Source organism: Gavia stellata, chromosome 5 (assembly GCF_030936135.1).
Source record: "Gavia stellata isolate bGavSte3 chromosome 5, bGavSte3.hap2, whole genome shotgun sequence".
NCBI classification, from domain to species: Eukaryota; Metazoa; Chordata; class Aves; order Gaviiformes; family Gaviidae; genus Gavia; species Gavia stellata.
Window position 1 is genome coordinate 44,978,818 of NC_082598.1, and position 25,991 is coordinate 45,004,808.

General features: G+C 37.8%; 1 protein-coding gene across 1 annotated transcript; it reads right to left on the reverse strand.

Moving 5' to 3' along the window:
* Nucleotides 1–244: 244 nt before the first annotated feature.
* TMA16 (translation machinery associated 16 homolog) lies at nt 245–17,988 on the reverse strand. The gene is given in 8 exon segments (XM_009815187.2): nt 245–354; nt 356–487; nt 2,108–2,150; nt 7,678–7,826; nt 8,908–8,992; nt 9,786–9,823; nt 17,508–17,620; nt 17,960–17,988. Coding segments are annotated over 8 exon segments (651 nt in total). The 5' UTR covers nt 17,984–17,988; the 3' UTR covers nt 245–287.
* Nucleotides 17,989–25,991: the final 8,003 nt, after the last annotated feature.

A 25,991-nucleotide genomic window follows, 5' to 3' on the forward strand; every position in this document is an offset into this window, starting at 1 on the left:
CTCTATGACCAGGGAAGAGGTACTCAACTAGTCAGGATTTCAAGATACAAAAAATTGCTTTGTCAACTCAGAAGCCTGCATCCTAAAGAGAAGGCACAGTATGAGAAGGACACAATTAAGATTTTAAGTATTTATTTATATTAAAAAAATTTTATCCAATAATATACAGGTTTACCCAATAATATACTGTTTACTCTTTACCATAGGTACACAGTGAGTTCACAGAAAATGCAACTAGCAAAGCCTTTGCAAACATAGTTAGAATTTATTCTTGTTTCCAGTGATAATTAAAATAGGTTTCTTACAACTCCCTTCAGCTGTTTCAGCTCTTGAATCAGCTGGTGCTTATTAGGCCACCTCTTCTGCTTTATTTAATTCTTCTTTAGCTTCCACATCTGCCATCTCAGGGTGACTGCAAGCAGCATCCGTAGCTGAGAGCTTTTTCATTTTGATGTTTGGCAGTTTCCTCAGATCACCATCCCATTCTCTTAAAGAAAAAAAAAAGTAATGAAAACCAATTATCAATAGAAATAGCAAGAAGAAACGACAGAGTTAATTCACCTTTCCTCAGAAGACGCTAGCTCAAGTGAGGCTGCTTTTCTAAGTTATACTATCAGTCCCACTGCAGTATGAATAAGCACCAACGGTTTCACCTGATCTTGTACACTACAGCAGCTGTAATTTCTCTGTGAAGATTGAAGTACTTTCAAATTTGACATTCTGAACAAAAAATATATGATTCACTTTATTCCCACAGATTATTTGTATCCTCAGTTACTTTAGGCCACCTGCTTTTGGGTTTGACACACTAAACTCCCAGTCTTGTAAGCAATGGCAAAGCAATTTGGAAGAATTTCTTCATGTGGATGCTCAATTTGCAGAGCTAATATCGCATGTACATAAAGTCCTTCATTATGATTTATGGTAACTGTTAACATGTTGTATGACTGACTTCAAGGGGGCACAAAATGTTAGTAAACATTAATTCATGGAAAGTATATTATTTGAAAAGGCTGCATGAAGGAAGAAGGGTTCATTTAAATATCATAAGTCAATTAATAGAATGCTTTCTTGATTATAGTAAGCAGATTTCATGGATAATTTTTCTCAAGGGCAAAGACAGTATTTGTCAATTATAAGATACACGTTTTTGTTCTAACAATGTAATAAAATAACAATGCTTCCATCAGATGTCCCAGTACAAGAAATCAATTGTGTATTTATAAACACAGAAGCCTGTCTCTTCTTTGAGATTTCTGGCTTTATTCCAACATCCTATAAGTATGACTTCTGGCTACATACCACCCCTAGGAGTTAGTGGTATATTGTTCTTTGCAACATAAGCATTCGTAATTCTTTTTTTTTTTTTCCTTTAAAGTATCTCATTTGATAGAGCTGTCAGCAAGAGTGTTCACTCAATCCATTACCAAGGCAGACTGGCTTGCTGGCCCAGATGAGCTAGCAGCAAGTTTCACAGCTCCCAGATCTTTTAACTGGATTCAGGTCATCAGTTTGCTTAAGATTTTCAGCTAGTATATACACACAAACACTACTCTACTACACCTAGAGTTGGATCTTAGAAAACATAACTAAGAACTTAGTGCTGTTTTAGTTAGTTAAGTTCTGACTATAAATAACTTAGGTTACTATGTTATATGACTACAATTACCATTTGAAATCTCATTTCGCGTAAGAAAACAGTTTAATTCCATTTATCAATAAATCTATGTCTTGATCCTTAAACACTAACAGTAAATGCTAATCCTTTTTGTGGAAATCAGTGAACAGCTGAGGTGAGAATTTTGGGTAAAGAGAAAATATTCTCTAAGAATAATGAAAAAAGATACTTGAGCTACAGAAGCGGAATTCTAACTCTTGAAGCTTTCTAACCCTTCCAATGTTTTAATGATTAACTGTCACCAGCGTTTAGCTTGTAACAGGTAAGAAATGCCAAAATAGCAACACCATACCTAGTCTGCTTTTCAAATGACATGTTGTTTGACAGTTTTGCATAAATTCTTTTTAAAGAAAAAAGACATACAACATGACAAATTCAGAAACACTGTTTTGCATAAACAGATTAGTAGTGATAAGAAAAAGAACTTACCTGAAAAATTTAAGATGCTTTCTGTTCATAATGTCTGGGATTTCTGATGGGAATGAAATTAAATTATATTAGATGTGTTACATTATTCAAGTGAGCCTCATTTCAAAGAAAGAAATGTGAGCTAAAGGGCTGAACACGTTATTTCAGAAATTAAAAGACCAAGAAAATGAGAATGAGGATTCATATTAGAAAGTTTCTAGAGCAATATATAAACAGGAAGACCTCTCACTACTAAAGGAAGTGAACTTATACCTATGAACTGTTCCAGAATTCAAATCTACCAGTTACTGAAAATCCAACCCTGACAAATAAAAAGAGGGTGCTTCATTTTCTTTAAACTGACACATCCAAGAAATAGCAAAATTATTAATTTATTATTTGTTTTTAAAAACATAACTAACATCCTCAACCAAGATCAAGGTCTGGTTATGCTAGTTTTTAACAGACATTCACTCACCCACGTAATAAAAAGACAATTCTGCTCTGCAGAACTTACTATAGACAACAGATAAAAGGTAAAATAAGAAAGCTTAGTTTCAAAGCTGACCTAAATATACAAGCCTCACTCTAAATTAACGAGTACTAAGCAGTCCATAAGTATTTTGCAATGCTTTTGGAAAAAAATTTCAAAGCGCTTAAGTCACCACTCCAAGCAAGACAGATCAGCAGTAGCGTTAGGAAAGTAACTCTGATAATTCAAGCAAGAAAACATAAAAAACAGTTAAGTACACTTTGTAAAATTTACCATGCAGTACAAGAACATCTGTGTGTGTGTGAGTTTTTAAAATGTAAGCACTGGGAAAAGTACAGTAAGATGTTAGGTGTTTAAATAGAACACATTCTTGGATTCTGGAATATAATGCTACTTCCTTCCACCTGCAATAAGACACTCAGAGCAAAGAATGGCTATTTGGTAATAATTAGTCTCACTCCAATGCAATTATAGTTTCCATTGTTAAATACCTGTTCTATAAACCACTCAATACTGGGAAACTAGCATTCCACAGTTGCTGAAATGCCTGTTAAATGCTGCAGTAAATGCAACATAATATTTACATGGACTGTTGGCACTTGTCTCCTCTCATGAGCCGATGTTCCTCTTGGTTGAACAGACACAAACATCAATAGTTTTAATGACTGAAAGTTTTCAGTCTTCCCCACTAACAGAAGTAAGTGACATTACTCATGACAAATCTTTATTACCTTTGGTAGCAAAAAGGAAGGCGAACATCTTGTACAGAGATCCAGGGGACAGACCTTTTTTTTTCCTCCTGGAGTAGCCAAAACGTTCCTACTAGATGTGTAGTTTATAAACTCATGCAGAATTTTACCTAGGATGCCTAAGCTGCTTTGCTTTGATTCAGTGTCATTCTTTTCTTGGTCAGTCCTAAAGTATGGTAAGTCACCTATGTTTAAAATCTTCACTAATTTATAGAGATTTATGCCTTATGAGCCTTGAAATTTTTGCACAGTATAGAATACCTCATTACTGTCTATGAACTGTACAGATTTCACAGCCAGCAGGTTTCTCAACAAAGAAGATGCTTGCTACCTCTGTAACGTTAAATCCACTTTATTATTTTAGCTTTTAAAAATGTGACATTTCAGCAAGTTCTTATACTGTCCTTGAGCGAACCCTGAATATACAGTTCCGCCTTTGTTCATCTATCAATTTTCCCCAAGTCTTACAGTCATAAATCAGATCATGCTATCAATGCAGGATTATAGTTGATTTTGCTACTGATGATACCTATCACTTATCTTTGTGGCCAGATAGCCTTTACTCTTCAGAAAAATATTGCTTCCTTTCACACTGGATTATAAAGTTACCAATTGAAGAACAATAATATATGTACAATGTTTTGATAACAATTACACTGATTTCTGCAGCCTGCTTCTTGGTAGGTGAGGTGATACTGCTCACAGCTGAGCAAGGCAAGGCAAAGAAACACTTACCTAATCCATTTGTCTGCTGATCCCTTGGTTCTGATAAACATCAATGCCACATTAGGTCCATCCTTCCCAACTAAACATTGAAACAAAGCCATGGTACGGTCCCTCTTGCTTTCTTTGCAGTCCCTTGAACTGCACTCTTGGCAGCACAGTGACAAATGCTGAAACATCCCAGCCCCCACAAGAGAAAGTTCTTCCTTTCTCTCACATATTTTACAAGGAGCAATGCCTACTCGGTTTTATTGTAGGACAGAGCTTAGTGATGTAAACAGTTGAGTGTGGCAGAAGTGGCACCATGCTAACTTGGGCCAACTGCCCCAGAAATATGCTGAGATTTGTATTTGTTCCTTCCATCAAAGCACTGATACAACATACAGCTCAGTGTTACTCTCAGACAAACCAGGACTCAATGACAAGACTTTCAAATGAGCCTTTTCAATTGCTTTTTTTTGTTGAAAAAACACCTTGGAAAGCATTTAATGTCTGCTAGTGTAACTACTGTACTGTTTGTTAGCTGCTGTTTTCTGTAATGATCATTATTGTGTAACTGAAGGATTCTTTGTCTGAAGAGTATCTACAGTTTCTAACATCCTTTCCCTTTTTTTAATTTCAGGCTGCAATGTCATCCTTTGACCTGACTTGAGTGTTTCTCTGTATGACAGTTGTAATGGATGTGATATATATGCAGCCTATATTCTGGGCAGAGCACTGGCAGAGCAGTGATATATCAGTCCTTGTGCGATTTAGGTAAATCTCTTGTGCAAAGCTTTGCTTTGGGAGAGAGAAATGGTTACTGCCATGAAGAACGATAATGGAAGAAAACTGCAGTGAAATTCAGGTAGATATATGTAAGGAGTAAGAAAGTGACAAGAAGCTGCCAACAAAACTCAACAACCTCACAGATAGACTGAATGTTCCCTGTATAGGTACTGTTTTTTTTTAAAAAAAGACTAAAATTTACTATGCTTTTGGATATCTACCACTTTTGTGAACAGTCAGTAAAGAAGAATTAATTTTTCATTTACATATATCTGATATATATACAGCATCAAATTTCAGGAGACTTTCCTAAATGTAAACAATTCATATCATGTAGTCTCTTCGTAGCAAATGCACATGCATACAAAAAATAACTGAGTTCAAGAATAGGGGGAAAAAACCCAACAAATACGAAGTCAGTTATAAAAGCTCCACTCACTACAGCTTCCAGGGATAATAATGAGCTACAGCATAAAAGCACAGTTTCCAGCTGATTTCCATTTATTCCCAATCTCTAATTACAGTATTTAGCAGCAACTATTTTCTCTGAATGAATATTGTCCTAGACAGAGAGCAAAACCTGCAGCAGCTGTGATAACAAATAATGAATGATTTGAGAGCATTTTTAATATGTGAAGTTGCACCATGCTCTCTGAATGCTTTACTTACTAATACTATAATAACCTCAAATTTTGCTTACAGTATTTCTGGATTCTTCTTTATTTTTATGTTGTGCTTGTGCATTTGACATCTTTCTATCTAGTCCTATTGCTTTTTTCTGTCAGCCTTCCACAAAGCACTAAGGAAAAAAGGAAGAATTAAAATTTAAAGGCAAAACCAAAAAGGAGATTTTCTACAACTGAGCTATTTGATGACATTCGTAGTATCTAGTTTCCTATGATTTTTCCCCCGCTTCTAAGAAATCAAAGATTACGCATGAAGTCGTACAGATATTCCTCAATTCCTCTGCCACTGCAAGTTGTAAAAGTACTAAGTAGCACTGGCAAAATTTTAAAGCCATTCATATTCTTTATTGGCACAATATAAATCAGGGGAAAAGGTAGTATGACACACAATCTAAACCTTGCTGTGCTTTGTATCCTAACCACAGAACAATGTAGATTTTTCATGTCTTCCATGACATACTTTCACTGTTAGAAGGACTGATTGCACCTGAACAATACTTTAGCATTAAAGCCAAGTTCATCGCTCAATTCCAACATGCTTATTTGTTAAAGCAAAATACATAAATTTCACTACTATTTTGTACTTGACTCCCCTCAAAACAACTCTTTGCTTTTTGCACTTTCATTATCCCTTTGTCTTTCTCCCTTCTTTCACCAGATTACTGCTGCTTCCCTTCAGCCTAGTTCCAGCTATCAAATTTTCAGTCTTTTATTTCTCTCCTTCTCATACGTAGCTTGCATCTGTGTACTACCTCCAAAAACAGCAAATACCTTCAAAAAGAGTTTAAGTGTTTCTTCTTAAAGACTATGCATCTTAAGAGGAAATTTTCAGCTCTAATGCTTATGTTGTGGTTTACACACAAATGCTCCTCAGAAGATTTTATTAGATAATCTGCTGGCATAGATGGCTACCCAAAAGGAAGATAAATGGTAATAAAAAAGTCAATGAGAATATCTGGCGTTATGATTTTACTTAATCTTGTGCTAATGGCCAAGGTGAATGTTTGAAAACTCAAAGTGCTTTCAACTAGGCTCTTATCCACAAGATTTTTAATTTTAAATCTTCAGAGTTTTTGTGGGTTTTTGATTATTAAGAGGTTAAGTGTTAGGGCCTTCACACACACAGAGCACTTACACTCCCTTCACCACCATCTCCCAGAAGTCAAAGAAAGAAGCGTAACTCCTCTGCTTGAGAACAAAAGGAAAAATGTGGTTTTCTATTTGTGGGTTATTATTTATGCCTGTAGAATAGAGCCTGTAGAGTAGATGTGTCACAACAGCCCAGGATTTCTTCCTGGAATATCTAAATTTTAATAGGAAAACTCCAGAAATATTCACATTTTGGAAATACATCAGTACTACCATTTCTGCTGCAATCATTCTCCCACAAGAAACATCTCAACCTTAGTGGAATGAAAGGTCTCTTTCTGAAGATGTTTTAGGCCCACAAGTTCAGAGGCTTTGGTTCTCTTCAAGTTCATGAACCCTAAAACCCACTCTCTCATGATATGAAACTTGCTGAAGTTCCTCATGCCACTGGTCCACCTCAGTGGAAAGGGGCAAGTCAGGCCACAGGTTTATCCCTAACAGTAAGTTTGTATATTATCGAAAGAACGTTAGAAACAGCTGTATATTAAAGACTTCATTGGCACAAATCCAGACAACAAAGCACACCTAAAAAAAGTAATTAATTTGTAGAGAAAGTCATGCTGGTTATTCCCCACATGAGCAAATAAAGCCTTCATGCTAATGCCTGTTAAAATATGCACACCTACTGAAATGCACTTTTAAGATAAAAAATACTTTGTATATAATGAAGGTCCAAGCAAGCTGCTGAACAGAATTTGCATTTGAAACAGGTGTATTAATCTTACTTCAGTTTCAAAAATATGTTATATATGCCAGCACTGAAGAGCCAGTACTAGCAAAGATGCACCAAGGCAACGTAGTAAAGCAGAAATATATGAGTCAGATCTCCACCATCTTTTTTCCCCCTTTTCTTCACCCTGCCCCTCCTCCTAAACTCCTCTGCAAGGCATAAATACCTAGCAGTTAGTTAAGTCCTTCAAAGAGAGAAAGAAAGATAATGGCTAGAAATTTCATTTAGATTCTAGCCTTGTGAGCAGCAGGAGAAGGTGTGACCATAGGATTATTTCTAATGCTTTTACATACCTATTCCATAGCCTTCGTAGAGTTGTCTTTCACGTTCTATGGTCTGCTTGATGACAGTTTCCCGTGAACCATGCTGTCTCCCTTGTCTACCTTTAATACTGTTTTGTAATTCAATCTGCTCCAGTTCACCATTGAATCGACACATATAACTGAAAGAAATAAAATGCATTTATGCTAGATGCAGTCATGCAAAACTTTTGCAAAACAGAATTATTTTTATAGTCTAAGAAGTTAATTTACTAATTGTATTTACTTTCTAAATTAGTCAGAGATGTTTCTTAGATTTGAACTATTACTTTAATCTTCAAAGTGGAAGCTCCATTTAGAACTTCATTTGAATCATCTGCAGCTTCCAGAAGGATTAGGTTTTTTTATTTGCCTTTTTTTTAATCTATGTTTGCATAAAACAAAGCTCCCACATTATTATAATTCACCTGCTCTGAAAGACCAGTGTTAAATCTAAGTATTCCTAACTTTTAATTGCTGAATTTCACCACCTCAATAATAATTTTTGAAGTAAAGTTCTTCTTTGGCATGTGTTCTACATCATCTTGTGAATATTCAACCCAAATCCAAAAAGTAAGCTTTTACTGCCTTTGCAGTACCACTAGCATTGGTTAGCAGTTTACAGGTTTCATGAACAGTGCAGGAAATATGTCAGAGCTTCTGAAAGGAAACTGATATGGTACACCTGTGTAAGAATACATATATATTATGTTATGTGAAAAATGGTGACAAGCCACAGGTACGTACATCCAGCAGCACAGAAATAACTGAGTTTCTTCTTATCAGATTCAATTTTGGTATTTCCTACCCTAAAAATTGACCCACCTGAGTACTGTTTAATTTTCTTTGCTGAGAAGATTAAAGAATAAAGGAGTAAGTAGAATGAAATCTGTACATTAAAGTCTCACTGAATAACGCAACTAGCAAATTAATGCAATTACTACTGTCCAAATCATTCAGTCCTCCACACACTATAAAAGCACTATAAATAATAAAAAACCCAAGAAACAACTTATGACTTAATTCAGTAATTCTAGTGTGAAAATATACATCTTTCAATACCTAATTATCCTCAGTTGCAACAAAATCAAATACTTGATATTATTAATAGCAATATATAAAAAGTCCTCCTCTGAGTCATCATCACTTTACAGATCTTATTTAAGACCTTTATTTTAAAAGACAAATCAAGCTTTTTAATCCTGTTTTTAACACCAGTCTTACTTTTCAATTAGTTCGCCAGCTTCCTTCTTTGTGTACTCAATTTTATTGGGGTCAAGGTGACTCTGAAACCATTGCAATTTTTCTCCTACAAGAATAAACTTAACATTAATGATTACATCATCACTGTAGCACCAACACAGATTAAAGTTCTTCAAAGTTTTTGAAATAACCACCCATTTTTCAAGATTTCGAATGGCATAATAGACTCCTTGATACTGTGTGTACCAGGTATGAGGTAGCTGTAATAAAAACATTCTCACATCACTTCAGATGTATTTTATATCTTCCTTATGGAAAAAAGACATTACGCTTTGCTTTACTGGAAATTAGTGTTTAAAATACCACTGTATCAATTGCTTAAGAGGGAAACTTAGGAAGACTCCAAGGGGAAAAAAACAACACAATGGCTGAGCAAGTGTTCTGATTGTCACAATTTTTTAACAGATTAAATTGAAAAGGTGCAGGTCAATAATATGAAAGAGAAAAGTATTCCAGCTTGTGTCTCAAAGTTTTGAATTTACTTGCTAGCACAATGTGTCTGTTAACCTACATATAACCTCCTCTTTTATAAGAAAAAAAGCATGGAGACAAGGACAATACACACATGTACAGATGACCAAACGTCCGTTTTGTGTTATATTGCCCTGTTGTCATGCACACTGACTAAAGATTAGGCTATACTCAGCCCCAACTTCAATCCTGTATATACTACTTGAATGAACATGTCAGGTACTTTAGCATTTCAACAAAGTCTATTTTAAGATTACAGTCAGATTATAGAGAAAGAAACCCTAATTGGAGTATCTATAAAGTTGGTAAAACTTAAATCTAGGCTAAAAAGTTGAATACTGTATTCAGTAATAGAAGTTTCTGCTCACCAATAATACTCAAACGCACAGCTTTGTCAGTCTTCAACCTAGCAGAGAAAAAAGCAGGTATGTTAGCCAGGAATGAGTACCATACAAATAATTATCTTAATTTTCTCTCTCCAAAAATCTTTTTTTTGGAGTCACAATGAAAGTCAGGGTAAAATTTCAAATAGAAGTATTAGCCAAATTCAGAACAATGTAAAACTTATTCTGCTTCATCTAAAAATTCTACTTTTTGGTAAAACTACTATCTGAAATTTGTCCAGTTTACCTATTAAGTTAAACAGTTTCTTGGAAGAAATTAGGATGCAACGCTCTTCTTAGAGCACAGCAAAAGGAATTTCACCGAAGACCTGCATTGTAATAATTTCATTAAGTACTTCTAATATTCTGCTGGTATGTTTAATGAGTTTGGAGATCAAGAACAAAAGATTTCACCACACCAGATCCTTACAAATCAAGCATAAATTCCCATCCTATTGAGCAGTTCTCAGAGAATCCAAGTTTTCTAACAGGTAATGCAGTGCCTCATGTGTTTTTGTCCTGAAGCTCTCAGATTCAGTCTGCAGCAATGAATGTTGCTGAATGTCACTTTATTTCCAGAAAGGAAAATAATACATTTTTGGGATAAGTATGAAATTTGTCACTGGAAAAAATATCTTAGCCATGCATGTTCAGTGTATATATCCAAGAACCTCTGATAAATTTGACTTTTAAAAAATTATTTAATAAGAAAGTTGATAAAGGATAAAGAAAATCATGAAGTATACCATTGACAAAGAACAAATAATGCCAAAATTCGACACAGTTCAAAGCTAATGTGCTCCTTCATTAAATTCCCTGTAGTATATAGAATTTAATGACCATTTTAGAGTTAACTGAAGTAACTCAGAGCACAGAAGTCTGTCACCTGTCACAAAAATTCAGATCAAAAGAGAAAGCCCTACTTCCCAGCAACAAACACACTTGTGTCACTTGGCCACAAACCTCCATTATTAAAAAAAGGTTTAGCTTTGTCAAAAAGTATTTCATCCTCTGAACACCGTCTAAAAGCCACATGAAAGCAAATGCACAGCATGTGTGAGCTGCTAAGGATTCTACTAATGCATTCAAGAAAAGCCTTTTTACTTCTATAGATACCCGAGCATCTGGGATAAGCATTTTTAATGCAAAAGTCTATACAGTTCAAGCATGGGGTTTGACTTTTATCATATCTGCCAAAAACCCCCAAGCTGGTTGATTAATTAAAAGATTTTAGTGTTGAAACAAAAATTATTCTCGTTCCTGTGGGTTAAAGGACAGACCTGGATGAGACTGTGTAAAAAACAAAGGAAAAAGGAGTTAGATTAGAAGTCAGCTTTAAAACTCAGCTGTAGAAGGTGCCTTCAATAAAAATGGTGGTAGGTAGCCCACACAGGGCTTACACCAGGGAGTTTTGAATGGTAATAGCAACCAAGAAAAGGACACATATTCCACACAGCGGAACTCCACACCAGCAGTCCCTGCTGTGAACCTTGCATGGCAACACAGCCAGCCAAGCACATCTGCAAAGCGTTGCCATGGAGAAAACTAGATGCCATCTAGAAAAGCTGCCTGATTAGAATCATAAATCATGTCATGTATCAATGCTTTAAAACACTACAAATTACCATTTGCACCTGCAAGGGTCACTAGATTGTTTATTTATCAAGGCAATGAAGTGTATAACCAGGATTTTCTTCTGGAAGAAAAACCTTCAGTCTCTAGGTGTACACAACTTATTTCAGTATGACAAATAATGAATGATAGGATCACATGTTGCCTTATTGTACTTTTCATAAAAACCTCAGCTCAATGACTGCTAGAAGACAATAGTATTAGCAGGGAGACTAATCAAATAAGGTAAGTGAAAGAACGTTCCTCTCATCTCCTTCCACAGAATGAGTAACATCTTTTGCTCAAGGGAAAGAGAGGGTGAGGACAAGGATACAGTCTTGTGGCAGGCTGTTGCTTCTTAATGATTTTCTCCTCCACCTGCCTCCCAAAAATCGTTTGCTTAGGCACTGATTATTGATAAGGATGATTAGTGGTTTTCTTGATGTTTACTAGGTACTTCAAAGGTTAAAGCCTTCATGTTCCATCGGCACCGCTTTATCTCAGATATGGTATTCAACGGTCCTACTCTAAATACTAACAATGAATAAATATTTGCCAAATCAGTTTACCAATTCAGTATTTTACCCCATAATATCCACACATACAAATGCCATCTATGGCTCTGAGAACTAAGATAGGCTCTTCCATTAAGGAAAAAAAGTGTCATGGTTGACAGGACATACTTCCTTGTTTCTTGTTGCTAAATACCTTCCATATTTCTCCCTACACATGTCCATTTTTGTTAGCTTATGCACCAGTTAGCGGCTTGATTAAGCATTTGAGGATATTTCCATATGAAAATGCCCCATAAGAATTTAAAATTCTGATTTTTTTGCAGTTCATTTTTTTTTATTTCTGTAAGCAAAATAAATAATTTAAAGAGCTAACATTTTTTCAGTTCCACATAAAAAAATCTGCAAAAGCATACCTCAAAGCATCACCGCTGCAAACAGTGCAAGCAGAAGCATAGTGGCTCAAGGGAGATTAAGAGGTTAGACAACAGAGAAGCTATGGAGAAACAAAGGAAGAGCTCCATAAGGAGATATTTTAAGGCTACTGCTTACTGCTAAGGGGTTGCTTCATGCCAGATCAAGAAATGTTGTAAAAACTCCTTAGCTCTCATATCTCAGAGCATGACAGTATTAGACTGGTATATTTGTGATGAAATGCACACACTCCTAAAAAAATTTACAATATATGCACAATAGAAAGGGTGTATTTTGACTCAGGAGGGAAAATGACAGAAAAAAAAAATATCCAGTGCTAGATCAGCTTTAGCTACGAAAACCAGATAGAGATTTCAGCAGCTGCAAACAAAATATGATTGGTGTTGGTACATCACTACTAAGAGAAATTCCAGGAATATCCCATTATGGTCTAGTTTCCTAAAGTGTAGAAAAAGCAGTGTTCTACTGGCACCAGTGAACCAGCTATTGCTGTCTCATAAGAACACCTTTGTAATTATTTAACAGAGCAAACAAGTTGCCTATAGGAATAAGGATTCACATGTAGATTAGGAGAGAATAAATTGGTAGGAATACACTGGAATTTGTGGCTGCTCATTAGAGCTTGAGGAAAACTGAGAAGAGGGGTGCAGGCAAGAAAAAGGTGCGATTCAAGTGAACAAGATGACTTAAGATTGAAGTCAATTTTCTAAGACCGACTGGTCTGTCTCCTCTTATTACAGTCAAGATTGGTCTTTTGTAGTGCAGCCATAGTTTCCAGACAATAAGCTTATTATTACTGTCATATTTCATTGAGAATGCTTGCATTGAAGAGTATCTGGACAATGGAGGCTGTAAAAGACTTCTGCAACTTAGAGCAGGATTTCTCCCTCCTCTCCAGTGCTGCATTAAGTATTGAAATTCCTTGTGGGTATTGTCTTCCCTTTTTTATTACTTTGTTTGGGCAAAAGATACTTGAATATGCATCTCCTACCTAAATGCTATTTCCTTTCCTGTTTAACATAAACAGGAATGTTCACAGTAGTTATTTCTCTTCCTCCACCATATAGAAAAGTTAAAAAGTAAATAGAAGCCTAAACTGTCTCTAGTCCCGAATCCTGTCTCCAGCCAAGTACCAAAGGAAAAAAAAAACACCACACAAAAAAAACAAGAGAAACAAACCACACAAAACCAAAACAAACATTTACCAATACTTCTACAAAAGACATTCTCACCTTCCATTAACATGCCCTTCAAGGGTTTCCTACACCCAAGGTAATACCTTTGTATTGAATAGTAATCAACAGATAAAACGTACGTATGTTCAAAAAGTATTACTGCACAAATTTAGCCAACCGCAATTACAGCATCTTGTGACAAGTAAATCCACAGCTTAATTAAAATAATACAGATAAATGGTATGAACTTCCTAGATTCACTGACTGCCTCTGATCCAAGTTTTTCCATGCTGCAGAACTGCATTAGCCTGTACGAGATATTATCCCCTTTACTCAGTATGATCTCACCAGCCCTGAGAATACTGCCTCCAGTTTTATGCCCTCCCCCCATTTAAGACAGCTTATTTCTATACGATAAGAAGCATGGTCAAGAACCTAACAGATTTGTAGATGGGATTAAGAAAGAAAATACTGTAGAGATTACGAGGCAGCTTCTCCTATTTACTACCAAAGGACATGTTAACCTTCCAAGCAGAGAACAAGGCTGTCATTAAATAGAAGTAATTTGGAAAATTGTTTCTGCAAATATTTCAACTTCAGTAAGTCATTTGCCAGTGAAAAAGTCTTCAGTAAACTTACTGCAGTTAAGTCACAAATTTGGAAGCAACAGTGCCAGACCATTTACTTAGTATTATCAGCTGTCATTAAAAGAAGACATTTAATAGACCTGCAAAAGCAATGAGGAAGAAAAAAATTGGTGTGGGCTACTTCTTTTTCCTAAGTGTAGGAGTGAAAAGCTTTCCTCTGTCCACAGCATCAGAAATTTATCTTGTCTTTTTCAGAGCTCTGCAAAGTGAACCCAAACCCCCACCATTATATTAAAGAAACTGAAAGCTAAGTAATTACACTAAAAAGACCAGTTAGTGGCTAAACTGACTGTTTTTAAACACATGCTTAACTCCCAATATTTAAAAAAAAAAAAAAATCTTAAGATTTAACAAGCTGCTCATTAAGATAATAGAGATCCAAAAGAAACTGGAACCCTTAACAAGTCTTTTAAAGACACTAGGGAAGAAAAGAAATTAACATTATTCATGTCTTTTGAGTTAAGTTGCTCTTCAAGCCAAGACAGTACAGAAAATAGAACATAGTCAATTGGAGGATGTTTTTAATGCAAATCATTTTTAGAACACCACAACAAAAGAGGTCTACAAAGTGCCGATCTGTGACAATGCTAGTTAATTGTTTAGGACTCAGAACTGCAAGATGTAGAAATCTTATTTATAGATAGATCATTTTGCTATCACAATATGCTTTGGATGGTCCAGGCTGACACACTACTTTTGGTGGAACAGTTCCTCTATACAAAATTAAGGGTTACATCTTTTACCATCAGCCTAGAGGCCTCACACTTGAAATAGTAAGGGAGCTTGGAAAAGAAAAGGCAGAAATTAGGAAACAGAGCCTGAGTTTCTCTGTATGGAGCATGTCTGCTCTGTGAGGCCTGAAGAGGATAACTATCAACATCCTAAAGAGAGCCTAAGGGGAAGGATAGCTAGCTACATCCTCTAATCTTAAACTGAGTTTCTCTCTATTAAGCACTTTTGCACTGCGAAGGCATTAGGTTTCACCGATCCCCACAAGAATTCAGGATAAACTATCTGCTCTTTCATCGGGCTGCTTGAAGCTCACCTTTTATTAGCTTGCTTGGCTGCCAATATTTAATCGTTTTTGATAAAATGGCGCTTTTTCCTCAGGTAACCCATGACCACAAAGGTGGTCTGCTTGCTTCACTTGGAAGGATTCTGCTGCCATGATTAGCTCCTTTTGCTACATTTCAGAGGAAAGGAACAGGAAGGCTAACTATACTGCTATAAAGCCCACTGTCTCTTCAACAGGTAAAAAACTCAGTCATAAGTAAGTTTCTTTTATGTAAAATTCCTTTTTAAAAAGCAAATAACTTTACAAAGAAAGGCTGAAGTAACATGGTAGACTTGTATGTGTTAGCAAAAACGTTTCAACTAAACTTAAATCCTCAAAAAAAAAAAGCTTTCATAAAGCATTAACCTGTCATTGTGCACAGGGCAAACTACTGTAGCCCAAATAAAGGGCAAGGAGCATTTAGCTGTCTTTAACAGCCAGTGGCATCAGGTGTTAGAAGGAAGACACTGTAGCAATTGTCCTACATTTACTGCTAGTCAAGGTAGGGTGTTACTTGCAAGGCACAGGAAGTAAACTGCAACATATACCCTCGATTCATCCTTGTGTAACCTGGTTCTCCAGCACCGATGTTAACTGCTGTTCAATCCAACAAATCAATTTTTTTTAGTATTGCAATTACTGGTGCAGTTAAAAAAAAAATATCAAAAATTAATGTGGTTGAACTGAGAGCTGCATTCCACCATGTATTAACTGGAGCATCTTCTGTAAAACTACAACCGTGGGGGCTAGTGCAGATAAAAGACTGGTATTGTCATGTGCTGAGCTATAAGACTTAATCTACTCTGGCAAGCACAGACAGAAATCTACATCTTAAAGACTAGGCACTAGAACCAACTCTCAGATGAGCAAGTCTTGAAATTAATACATTTGGTGACAACTGCTGAAAGAAAGGAAACTTCCAATAAATTAAAGAATTTAATTTTTTGTCTGCCATTGGGGGACCTAGAACTTTTTTTTTTTTAACCAAACTTAAGGGTTAAGATCATCTAGATCGTCATACGAGAAAGGACAAGGCGTGCTACAGTTGCTTACTGCGAATATATCGGTCTAGTGAATCAGTTAGAAAGTCAGTAATATTTCCAGTTTACTGAACCCTGTGTGCTCAAAACTATTAAATGGCCTTTGGTTCCTAAAACAATTTTGATTCCATATTTTGCTCTGTAGACTTCACCTGGCAATGTCAGCAGTGGATTAAGAGTCCACCACCGCAAAGGTGGCTCCAGTAGGCCAAGACATCCCGACGTTGCTCTGAATATCCTTAAAGCATTAAACTTTTCAGCTGTTCAGCAGAAAAAACACCTGTGTTAGAATTAAGCACCATTACTTACATACTATGACTTGCCAAATCTAGCTGCCTCAGTAACAAAGCCTAGTCAGTACAAAGTCAGCATCTTTTCATTCCTTTTCACGGAAACGATGACCTAATTACTGCAATATTAATGCATTAAGCAGAGAAATGCACGATGCATTTGGTATTCTCTTACCTGCAACAAAATAGATTGCCCTGTGCAATCTCTAACATATACCTTAAAACCTTCTCCATGAAGTAATGTAATTAGACCAAGTTAAATGGGAGAATAGTATTCCAGTGGGAATTCTTTAACTTCTTGTTGTTGCAAGAGGAACCAAAAGTAGCACTCTAACAAGAAATGTCAACTAGCAAGCTGAGACAGAATGGAAACTGAAGGCCAGCCTTCTCCAGTTATCTTTTCCCTCTGTGGAAGGGGGAAGTAAAACTTAAAAGCAGAAAACCAAACTTGCTATGGAACAGCAGGAACTCACCAAAGAGGAGTTAACTATTCAGTTTTATTCATAAGCCTCTCATCTGCAGGAAGGTTTCTGGGTTTTCTTTTCTATGAACTCAGCACAAGAAGCTAGACCCTAAGCAGGATTCTTATTAAATCTTGGAGTAAAGTCAAACTAGGTAACTAAGCTTCGTGTGAAATCACCAGCATCATGCCATTCAGATTATAAAAAGCAAAATGCTGCAGTAAGAAGAAACCTAACTTGTCAGGACAATACCTAAAATCAGGTAGCAGAACTATATGTTCTTTTTATAAGCTCATTTCATGAATGTAAACCTGTCAGTTCACATGGCCCAGCAGTACTAAGTTATATAGGTTTTTCTTTTATCTTAAGGTTATAACAGCATAACAATTCCCTTCCATGACCACCCTCCTCCAACAAAACAAAAAATATCTACTGTGATGCTGTCCTTTGGTCTGTACACAGATTTTACATAGTCAACTCACTTTTCTTTCTTTTCCTGTTTGTGTGCTTCCCTTGCAAGCTGCGCAGCTTTTCTGCTGTAAGGATGGATAACCTTTTTCTCTTGCTTCCCTCCTTGGGTTTTTCGTAACTTTGGCTGAAAAGAAATCAAAGATGCTATACTCTACTGAAGTTAAGTAAAACATTAAAGGAAAGATAGGAGCACACACCATGGTAAAGACAAAAGGTCATGCATCAATATCTCAGAAAGCCCTTAACTTATAGCAGCAGCTTATCAGTTCCACCAAAAAAGAGAAGATAAAGTCAAAGATAAATTATGCTGAACACCTACAGAGATCTTAAGAGGCACTGGCACTAGTTTCACACGTTAACCCCGCTCCTCCGGAGGGGCCCGCTGGCAGGTCCCGGCACAAAAGCAGGCCCGCTGCCCTCGCCCACCCGCCACCCTGCCGGGAAGGCCTAAAAGGACGCAAACCTCTCCGGGAGGAAACGCGCCCATGCGACAGGCAGGGCCACTCCGTCCCGTCCCCCCCCTTCCCCCGGGGCTGCCGAGCGGCGGGGAGGGCGCAGCTTTTAAGTGCAAGGGGGTTCACCGCCGTTAACGGCCCACACGGCCGCCCGCCGCGTCCCAGGGGACCCGCCGCAGGCTCCCAAGGCCTCTCCAGGAAGGCCGGTGAGGCCGCTCCTGGCGGGAAGGGGCGGGCTGGGAGCGCTGCGTGAGGAGCCCCCCGCCGCCCGCAGAAGCAGAGGCTGCGGCAGCTACAGCCGCAGCCGTACCCCCTCCCCTATCCCTATCCCCATCCCCAACCCCATCCCCATCCCGCCTCACGCACCATGGCGAGGGACCCTCCCTCCGCCGCCGCGGTGCACCAGCCAAAGGCATCCGGGCGGGCGGCGCGGGCAGCGCGGCGGGCGTTCCGCGGCGGGGCGGTGCCAGTTGGTATCAGCTTCCGGCAGCTTGGCTGGCTTTGAGCGTGGGTTGTTTTAACCCCGAGAACAAACGCACAAAGGTGCGGGCTGGCCCGGGCTGCAGAGCTGCTCCAGCGGCGTCTTAAAGCAGGCTTGTGTTAGGAAGTCACCACAGACCATGGGCCTATGGAAAGTCATCTGTGACTGTTGGGCGCCGAGGACTGCAGACTCAATAGAGACACCGTCTTTAGGCCTTATTACACCTTGCTTTTCAGGCGCTCATAACTCTTTAGTGTCGAGTGTTGTAATTCTTTTGTATACTATTAAATGAGAAGCGCGGGAGATCAGTACTCCTTTGGTTTGGACTGCATGACTCCTTGCCGGCCTTTAAAAGGACTTTGTGCCCCAAAACGTCCCTGTTCTTGCCAACTTCATCGCGTAGGCTGACAGGCTTTATCCCACCCCACAAACCTCACCTCACCAGGGTGCTGTAGAAGTACAAGGTGAAGACCTTATTGAAGGCGGGACTGTGCAGCCAGGGGCGGGCGTCCTCCCCCGCTGCCCCCGTTGTTCAGTTTTGGGCCCCTCACTACAAGAAGGACACTGAAGTGCTGGAGCGTGTCCAGAGAAGGGCGACGAAGCTGGTGAGGGGTCTGGAGCACAAGTCTGATGAGGAACGGCTGAGGGAACTGGGGTTGTTTAGTCTGGAGAAGAGGAGGCTGAGGGGAGACCTCATCGCTCTCTACAACTACCTGAAAGGGGGTTGCAGAGAGGTGGGTGTTGGTCTCTTCTCCCAAGTGACGAGTGACAGGACAAGAGGAAATGGCCTCAAGTTGCGCCAGGGGAGGTTTAGGCTGGATATTAGGAAAAATTTCTTCACTGAGAGAGTGGTGACACAATGGCATAGGCTGCCCAGGGAGGTGGTGGAGTCACCCTCCCTGGAGGTATTCAAGGAGCGTGTGGACGTGGCATTGTGGGATGTGGCTTGATGGGCGTGGTGTTTGTTGTGTTGTGTATTGTTTTTGTTTCTTTTTTGTGGTGTGGGGTTTTTTTGTGGTGTGGGTTTTTTTTTTTATGGTTGGACTTGATGATCTTACAGGTCTTTTCCAACCTTAGTGATTCTGTGAGGAGGTCCTGACACCCAGCAGCAGGCAGCATTTCTTCCAGCCCCGCTTCTGTAGGTGCCCTCCTTACACCTGCAAAAGGACAATAAAAATTATTTACCAGGCCAAAGATTTCTATTAAGACAGGGTGTTCTCTTTTACTGTGCTGACATACCAAACCTCTACCTAGGGTATGAAAGATCTGCTTCTAAATGAGAATTAAAAATTCACTGGCGCCTGCATGTGCCATTATTTTCACATAGTAATGCTTAATACTGAGGTATTAAGTAGTATTTTCATACTGCTTCATTATTTCACATTCCCTGTGAAGACCTGTGAATGCACAAGTGCAGAATAAAAATCCTTTTTACAATATAGTAATGCCACAAGACTATGACATTTCTTACTGAGATACAACTTTCTATAGACATAATTCATAATTTCTGTAGCAGCTCAGTGGCACTTGTCAAAGGCTCTCAGAGGGCTAAGGTCACTGCTGTGATGTTAAAACATACTCACTTTTTTATTTGATCGGTGAATTGTTCATCTTAATGATATTTTACTTTGACCTCTGATAGTGCAGCAGGTCAGGGAATGTAGTTTACAGCTCTGAATATTGCCAGGTAATGTGCCACTGTTGGAGAACTGCTAGTCTTCAAGCTACCAGAAGCAGTCAAACGTGTTTGTAATATGAAAATGTGTAACAGCTCCAGTATTAGAAACCTAAAAAATCTGAACGGTAAGGTGTCAGCCAAAGCTTTCTTATTACTTATTTGCTTAATTGCTAAAAGCTGCTGTCATGGTCTCATAGCATGGTGTGCTACTAATATTGGAAAGCCTGTTTCTGTAGTAGAAGTGGCTTTTTGACTGTCCTCCTCCATAGATGTTTCCCAGGATGTCATTTCTCTTATGCTTAAACGCTTTCTAACGTTCATCACAAATGTATCTGTCGCCGATTTATGCCCACATGCATTGTGCGTTCTTGTGCCAGCATCATCCTTTTAGCTTAAAAAGTACTTCTTTCATCCCCATCTGTGAAAAAAGTGGAAAGGACACTTTTAAAAACTAAGACTCCAAGTTCTTCCAGCTTCTTAACTGTCTTGGTGGAAAAAATAGTGGAGTAGTAACTCACTGATAGAAAAGGTGCCTCGCAGGAGCAGACATGCTTTTTAGTGGAATATGTTGTGCTCTCAGGAGACAGAGTCCCATACAGATGTGGCTCCTACTAACATCTTCCCACTGGTAGTTCTTCTTACTATATATGATCAGTTCTTTTTCACTTGTCTAAAATTGGGAAGGCAGTATTTTGCTGTCTTTTACTAATGCTGTATGAAAATTTCATTTGTTTGAAGTTGGGGACCAAATACTTAAAGACATATATTCATTGTAAAGATTGTCCCTAAAGGGTATTTCCCCAAGTTTTTATACTAAAAAAAAAAAAAAGAAATGGAAAGCATGATTAGCTCAAGCAAAGTCTTCATTCAGCTTGTACTGGAACACTACTTACTTGTGCACTTGCAATAAGACTGTTTCACAGATTTACAGAACTGCTACAGAGGGCACTGGCCGTGGCAATTTTTTTTTAATCTAATAATTTAGGATGTAGCAGTCACAACAGGAATTTAAATCCTCCATCCACATAAATAGACTTAGATTTATGCTGTCAAATAGCACGGAAATCATAGTAGCAAACTAGAGAATAACTCTGTTTTAATGCTGTTCAAATCTACATGGGACCAGAAACTTTAACTGGGGGATGCAGAAGGAAGTATATTTTGAAAGGGAGTTAATGGTGAAATGAAATATAAGTCAGACAATATGGTAAAATGACAGTGAAAACATTTTGACTGTGGGATCGAACTCACGATTGCAAACCGAAGTTGAAAAAAGCAATTTTTAGATTCTTTACTCATTTGGATGAACAAAAATGCGGCTATTTTTTTGTCTGCTAAGAAGAAACAGTGATGAAGAAGCAGCATGGATTTAAGCCTTTGCTTTTAGATAACAGTTTCCAAACTTGCATCATGACCATGTTGTGACTGCAGTCCTTGCCTTCCTTCAGGCTCCCAAATGCAAACACAAGTAGGAGCACCCATTTTCCTGTTGGCCTGGTGGCTCCACTCGCAGCTGTTACAGCCTCACGCAGATTGATGTCCTTAGCTTGGACACTTTAGAGCATGCATGTTTGGAAATGTCAATAGCTATGCTATCCCTAGCAGAATACCACAGAAAAACTACTGTGGTCTCCACCGACTTTTCGTTTCACAGAGATGTGCTGGGTGGGAAGCAGGGGGAGGTGTGTAACTGGATTTACTTCTGAGCTGGAGGATGTGGTGGGCACACACGTTGGAGCTGAAAGGTACCCACAGTGCAGGATTACCGAGACTTATTCTACCTAACCTTAGATTTTTAATAGGGGTATTAAGGAAGAAACGTAGGCTCTGTAGATGCTTATACTTAATGGGCAGCTCCAAGGGGCTATTCAGCTGGTCTTTTGCCATTGACTATAATGAGACCCTTGGGTGATGATGCATCTAATTTGATGACCTAGTTACAAACCAAAAACTATTCAATGTAAATGTGCACCGATTTCTAGTCCAATCTTGTGCTTTAAATAGTTCGTAATCTGGGAAAAAAAAATTGTTGCTTTTTAATACTTCACTCTCCCCATCTACAAAGGATCTTTTGTAAAATATCTTGACAGCTGTGTAGAATAATTGCTGTGTAAGTTCTCCTAAGTCATATCTTTATCCGGGGCGGGGGGGCGGGGGGGGAGAACACAAGAATCCAAATTGGGCATGTTGATATCTGGATGTTAATTTGCATTTTTTGCATTAATTTTACCAATACTATTGCAAATGCATAAACTAAAATAAAAGGATACCTGGCTGTGATAGTCTTTCCTACAGTGTTCCATATCAATGAGGCAAAATAAAATGGGTTTGGTAAGTGTAATATTCTTAAATATTCTTACATCCAAAACCAAATCTGATATTAAATACTAGTTACTAAGGAATATCATGTTAAATCATACAAAGCAGTAACTACAATATGGTACTTAGGAGACAGTAGCCATACAATTCTAAGAAGGAGACCCTGTTGTAATGACAATACCATGTGTCTGATTTTCAGAAATTCTGACATGTAAGAATTAGACAAATTGACATGCAAGAGTTAGACTGATTTCTGTATATTCTTGAAAATCTCATTTACAGTGTTATAACTGCATTAATTAGAATGGAGATTAAAATTGTGGTTAGCTTAGTTTTAATAAAATGCAAATTTCCTGAGTTCAAGGGAATCAACTAAAGGTTAAAGCAATTAACAGCTGGGTTTAGAAGTGAGAAAAAAAGTAATGAGCAGGGAAAACTACGTTAGTGAGGGAACAGTGAGCAGTCAGACATAGCTTTGGCAGGATCTGCCTTAGTCTGAAATGCATCGGTAGTAGAGCTTTAGTTGAAAGACATATGTAGAGTTTCTTGATTATATTCCATGTTATCAATAAGGCCAAGCAATACAACAGAAATAGAAAATTGCAAAGTTATACTTACAGTTATTTTGTGGGGTTTTTTAAGCTAATTTTGTGATTTTCATATGTGCTATTACCTTATTGAATCAAAGGTATAGCCACATAATGGTAGACTTAATAGAAAATACACCACTAGCTTTAAATTGTGTTGGGTCGCTTTTTTGTTTCACTTAATGTAAATTTATGGCAAAGTTCCTACTGTATGATATGTTCTTAGAAATGCCAGTTTCTTTCTACATATGCAGAGTTCGGATCTGCTCACAGCAGTGAGAGTATGAGTGAAACTGGTACAGTTTTTTTCCTGGGATTGTTTAAATAGAAGTAAATCAGGTAAGAATGATGAAGTTATCTTTAAATCAATAGATCAGGTAACACTGAGCTCAGCATTGTCACAGTTCACTAACTAAGCTTCAGCAAATCTGAGGATTCATTCACTAGGTTAAAGACATACTCTAATATTTGCTGTATCCTGATTTCATAAATACAATGCCATTTGCTTTTAATTTAGCCAGGTTTATGCTTTGACATTAAATTCTTATCAATTCCATGCCATTTTTAAAGTCTACAGTTTACAGATTGGGAACATGTTTATCTGTGTAGCTGAAGCAGTATTTCTAGGAATTTGACTTCAATGACTCAACAGAGCTTTAAATGAAGGCAAGAGGGCCTTTTTTTGAAACTTGTATTTTTCATGTGGATTATAGCAGATTTTCCAGCATTTGCCTGAAATGTTCTTTAAATTGCTCATATTCAGCAAATTTGGGTTTACTTCTGCCATTGAATCTGGTGTATTTTGCACTGGTATCTTTATTTCTCTGCTAATAAACCAAGAAAAGGTAAGAAAGGAATACCTATTTATATAATTTACTCTTTTCTTCCTGGTTTACAGCTATTTCTAAACTATACTGCACAAGAAACTACTAAGAACACCTAATAGGCTCCTTTGATTATGTTTCATGCTACCTATTTCTGCATATCCTGATTCTTCTAAATGCTGTTACTTTTTTTTGGTTTTTTTTAATCTCTCCTGTCTAATTACACTCAAGCTTTTCCTAATGGATTCCTGTCACTAGTCAGAGCAGCAGAAGACCACTTATTCCTTTTGACAGAGCCTCCTAGGCTAATGCAATTACCTGGCATAGTCAACCATTTTATCAATCCCTTTCACCTTTTAAAATTAGTGCTCTTGCTATTTTATTTGTTCAGATTTTTAAGAGGCTCTCTGGTGCACTATATGCTTAGAAATATTTTACAATTCTAAATAGGATTTAGTGTATTAAAAAATATGTAGGAAAAATCATAATCTATGCAAATAACCTACAGTGTCTTGTAAAATCACTCTCTTCTATCCCATCTGTTTCCTCTTTTCCTTTCCCATCCCTTGTACTTACACCACAGTCCAAAAAAAAATTTACGCATGGTAAAATAGAAATGTTTCAAATAAACCAATTTTTCTACATATTTTGAAAGGCCCTGGTAACACAGCAGCCATGTAGCATATGCTGAAAGTTCCCAGTTTCAAGATACTCGACATAGAATTTAAAACTTTCCTAGAAGAAAGAACCTGAAATGAGACTACAGAGTAGTAGTATAACGTGCTGCCACTGTATAGCATGGCATCTTCAGCAAAGAAAATAAAATCTCATATGTTAGATCCTTTAGAAACTCTGTTTTGCAGGCTCCCTTCAGGACCGAACTCCAGTCAGGGTGCAAGTGAGTCTGTAAATATGCATGGATTCAACCCTCTGGAACCCACAGTTTCCTTTGGGCCCTTGGTGTGCCCAGTGGCTTAAAGCTCAGCTAAAATGATCGACAGTTCAGTATGTGGGCAGATATATCTGGGCAACATGCCCGTAGCTTAGACAATGAACTGCTTCTGCCTCTGCTTAAACTTCTGTCCAGCCTATCTGGGCACCCATCTGAAGAATTCCTCCTTATCCCCATTAAAATGTACCTATTTGTGAAGTTAAAAGAGAAACTTGCAATGTAATGACTTAACTTTATTCTTGTGAGACTGAAGCTATCGTAACTGTTTTCTTCGATAGTGAATTGAATCTACTGCCCAATAAATTTGTCAGACCGGTACTAGATATATCAGGATATTTTCACAATACATACGGTAGGAATGGAAACAGAAGAAAAAAAGTCTTTGGCAATAGAGAAGATAGTTATTGAGTTAGTCTAAAAAATTCATATTCCTGTGGGACATGGAAAAACCTGAAGTGATTGAAATCTTAATGTTTTGTGTTCCATTAAAGTTTGAGTGACAGTAGATAATTTCTTAGTCCTATTTGTTGTCTTGTTTGAGTGGTCTCTTTCCTTCTTGTCCTTTTCAATCTCCTTCACTTCAGGCTCTGTAGCTGCAGAGTTGAGGCTATTATATGAACATATTGTATAATATTTTAGAGCAGGTGACTCTGGAAATTCAATTTTGTCTGAGATTCACGGAAACAAGTGCCATCCATCAGGTTTCAGGAGGTTTTTACCAGCTCCTCTAGCACGCTTACTGCAGTGTCAGGTGATGGTGAGGCTACAAATCATTTCTGATTTTGTTGTTCATACTGATTTTTTTCCTCTTTTTTTTAAACTTGGAATAGACTTTCTCATTACTGCAGCCAAAGGATGTCACAGTACTATGCATAGCTAAAATATATATAGAGAGAACCCTCTGATAGTTTCAATTTAAAATTGTGTAATCCCCGTATTTTTGGTAGCATTACATCACGTTACAGTAAGCGAGTACCTCTCCTATAATGTTTATTTTTCATTAGATAATCTGCGTACTTTTAAGTTTCAAACTAGGTCTGCAAGGGTGATCTGGGGATAGTCTAGATAAACATGTTCAGGCTCATTGCTATATACCTATATCCCAAACTACATCCTTTTAAACTTTGACGGATTTAGCTGATTGCCTAGCTTTCCTTATTTGACATTACTTCTCCTTGTAAGCCTCCCACCATCCTAAC